Source organism: Gekko japonicus, unplaced genomic scaffold (genome assembly GCF_001447785.1).
Source record: "Gekko japonicus isolate JY-2015 unplaced genomic scaffold, Gekko_japonicus_V1.1 scaffold3239, whole genome shotgun sequence".
NCBI lineage: Eukaryota > Metazoa > Chordata > Lepidosauria > Squamata > Gekkonidae > Gekko > Gekko japonicus.
Window position 1 is genome coordinate 13,618 of NW_015174935.1, and position 3,251 is coordinate 16,868.

General features: G+C 47.9%; 1 protein-coding gene across 1 annotated transcript in view; it reads left to right on the forward strand.

Moving 5' to 3' along the window:
- The window catches only part of LOC107122072 (calcium-activated potassium channel subunit alpha-1-like), a gene marked incomplete at its 5' end in the record, with an annotated part of 36,217 nt that overhangs the window by 11,060 nt on the left and 21,906 nt on the right, over positions 1–3,251 (forward strand). Inside the window, one exon of the mRNA XM_015425099.1 lies at positions 2,219–2,586. Coding sequence (XP_015280585.1) covers positions 2,219–2,586 — 368 coding nt within the window. The remainder of the gene's footprint in view (positions 1–2,218; positions 2,587–3,251) is intronic.

Consider the following 3,251-nt stretch of genomic DNA (forward strand, 5'->3'; position numbering starts at 1 on the left):
CACTTTTATAACCAAGTTTTATTCAGGTACAAGCTCTCCCTCCTCTGTGAGGGACTTCCCGGTTCCCCCCCCCCCCAATAGCTAGCAATACAAAACAGTCCAGTGGAGCCTGAGTGGTGGGTGTTGCCTTCTGACACACTTCCGGTGATGTCAGGGGGTGTGGCTTATGCAAATAAGTTATGCTATTGAGTTATGCTAATGAGCTCCTGCACCTCTTTTTCTACGAAATGACCCCTGTCCCTTCCACAGCGTGTATATTTCTATACTGGAACGCTGGAGACGGCATCTAGTTAGCAACAACCAGTTAAAGAGCCTTCCTTATCAGTGACTGGAACACGCTTCACAACAGGAATCTTGTGTTTTCCTCTGAAAAGGATTGTGCTAAACCACAACTGTGAAAACATCCGGGCTGGTTTCTTATACTGGACAGCAGATCCAGGCCACGCTGACTTCTCTCGTGGAACAAACAGAACATAGTTTTGAATGCCTTTCGCTCTACGGTGCTGTGAATGCACAAAGACTTTAGCCAGCATCAGACAAATACAGTTCCTTAAGGTTCTGCTGCAAACTTCAGAGGACGGCGGAAGACAGGAGGGCCTGGCATGATGTGGTCCATGGGGTCGTGAAGAGTCGGACTCGACTGTGCGACTGAACAACAACAACAAAAAGGAAGCCCTGTCCTCCACTGTTGTCTCCTTCTTTTAATAGACAAGAATGAAGATCGACACTAGTGACACCAGTGCGATAGCATGCCTCAGCCCCTTTGTGGGCCAGTCATGTAGGCCACAATGGCAGAAGTCTCCCACTGCCAGTTCTTTGGCTTCCGTGTTGAGGCATACTGACAGCTAGTGCCCTTGCCATGATTCCAGCAAGGGTGCCGCTGCTTCCCCCCGCAAGGTTACTCCAAAGACTGTGGGCTGGAGCACCTGCCGAAATGTCATCTGAAAGCGAAATTTCGTTCTAGTGGCGAATTCTGGATTTCATCCTCGGCCAATCATCTGAACAGTCTCAAGGGCACCTATCAAATAGCTTTGAGATTCAGGAAGATTCACCCACGTCTCTGGGTTGTCCTCTGGTTTCTCCCTGAAGTCACACGAGGAAAAGGGGCTGCACATATCAATTTAGCAGATTGCATTAGAACTTATGGTGACCCCCTCATTGGGTTTTCAAGGCAAGAGACATTCAGAGGAGGTTGGCCATCGCCTGCCTCCGCGTAGCGACCCTGGACATTCTCGGTGGTCTCCCTTCCAAGAACTAACCAGGGCTGACTCTGCTTAGTTTCCGAGATCCAGCTAGCCTGGGCCATCCAGGTCGCGGCTAGAGATTAATCACTCTTTTTTATTATTATTATGACTGGGGTACTCAGCCTGTCATAGATAGTAACTATTTAATGGAGCATCTTTGAACCAGTCCACTGTACTTTTAAATGAACTCCCTTCTGTTGGCATTAAATTAATATTTTAAAATGCCCATTGTTTGCTTGACAGGCCAGCGCGGCTTCCGGCGCCGGCGAAATGTCACTGCGGAGGAAATCTTCCCTAATAAACTACACTTACCCTATACCCTAGAGTTTTTAAAAAGGGAGAGGCAGGATCCTAAACTCATCATACATTTATCTGGAACGAACTCAAAATGTTTAATTGATACCTGCTTGTGTCTGAACACTGTCAGGCCTCATAACGAGATGTTTAGTACAATGCACCGGGAAGACTGCACGGGCCCAGCCGCCGTAATAAGTAATGACATTTGAAGCACAGAGGCGGCTCCCCAGCGGATTGGTGACAAGTATAAAAAGGCAATCTAGCCCCTGTAAGCTTTAAATGTGGTCTGGATTTTACAATTACCCGTCCTAAAAGCTGTTATTAGACATGAAGGCAATGAGAAGGAGAGCAGTCATTCCTTCGCCAATAACACCAATTATAGGAAACATAAATGATTCACTTTTTTTTTGTTCTTTAATAAAAATCAGCCCTGAATTGGTGTGGTTTTTTTCCCTCTTTAGGGGGGACAGGCGGGCGAAGGATCGAGTGCAGGAGCCTAATGGGACAGAAGAAAATAGAGTAATTGGGGGATGCTGTCTTTTCACTTCCTATGGGAAATTATTTGAAGAGACAGCCAAGAACTTTAAACAGCAGAAAGCTCGAAAAGTTGTAATTTGGATGTCTTCAGTTGTGACTTTAATGGTGTTTGCTTAAAGAGCTCTCTTTTATCTTCCCAGACATACTTCAACGACAATATTCTCACGCTGATACGTACGTTGGTAACGGGAGGAGCCACGCCAGAGCTGGAAGCGCTGATTGCCGAGGAGAATGCCCTGAGGGGGGGCTACAGCACGCCCCAGACCCTGGCCAACAGGGACCGGTGTCGGGTGGCTCAGCTGGCATTGCTAGACGGGCCCTTTGCAGACCTCGGGGTGAGGCTGAGACAGGAAAAGGAAGCTAAAGGCAACCATTTTAGGACTGCTATTGTCTCTTCCTGGATTATAAATACGAACGATTACCCTGAAGGCAGCATGCATCCTAGTTTTGTGATTGGCCTGAAACCGTACCATGAATGTAGCTTGGGATCCCCGACCTTTTTGGACCTGTGGGAACATTTGGAATTCAGAAATAAGAGTAGGAGGTGCAACCACAACACAACTACCATGGGACGTCAAGCCAACCACAAAATGGCTCCATGAGAGGCATAGCCACAATCAAAGAAAGGTCGAGGGCAGGGGACGAGAGGAGCGATTTTTAGAAAGACACTGGGGGGGGCTGATGTCGCCTTTTCTGGTCAGTTCCGTCATACAGGATGCTACATGCAGTATCCTATGGATGGGCAACCACTGGTGACCAAGGATTAATTCAAGCCCCACCCCATCCCCCAAACGCTTTCCAGCTGGCACCACATACTCTTCAACCTCCAGGACCATGGTTAATGTGAAGCACATGCAAAAGACTCTTTAACACCACCACCTCTCACAGAGAAAGAGAGAAGGAAGGAAGGAAGGAAGGAAGGAAGGAAGGAAGGAAGGAAGGAAGACTACGTGCAGTATCCTATGGATGGGCAACGACTGGTGACCAAGGATTAATTCAGGCCCCACCCCACCCCCAAAAAGCTTTCCAGCTGGCACCACATACTCTTCAACCTCCAGGACCATGGTTAATGTGAAGCACATGCAAAAGACTCTTTAACACCACCACCTCTCACAGAGAAAGAGAGAAGGAAGGAAGGAAGGAAGGAAGGAAGGAAGGAAGGAAGGAAGGAAG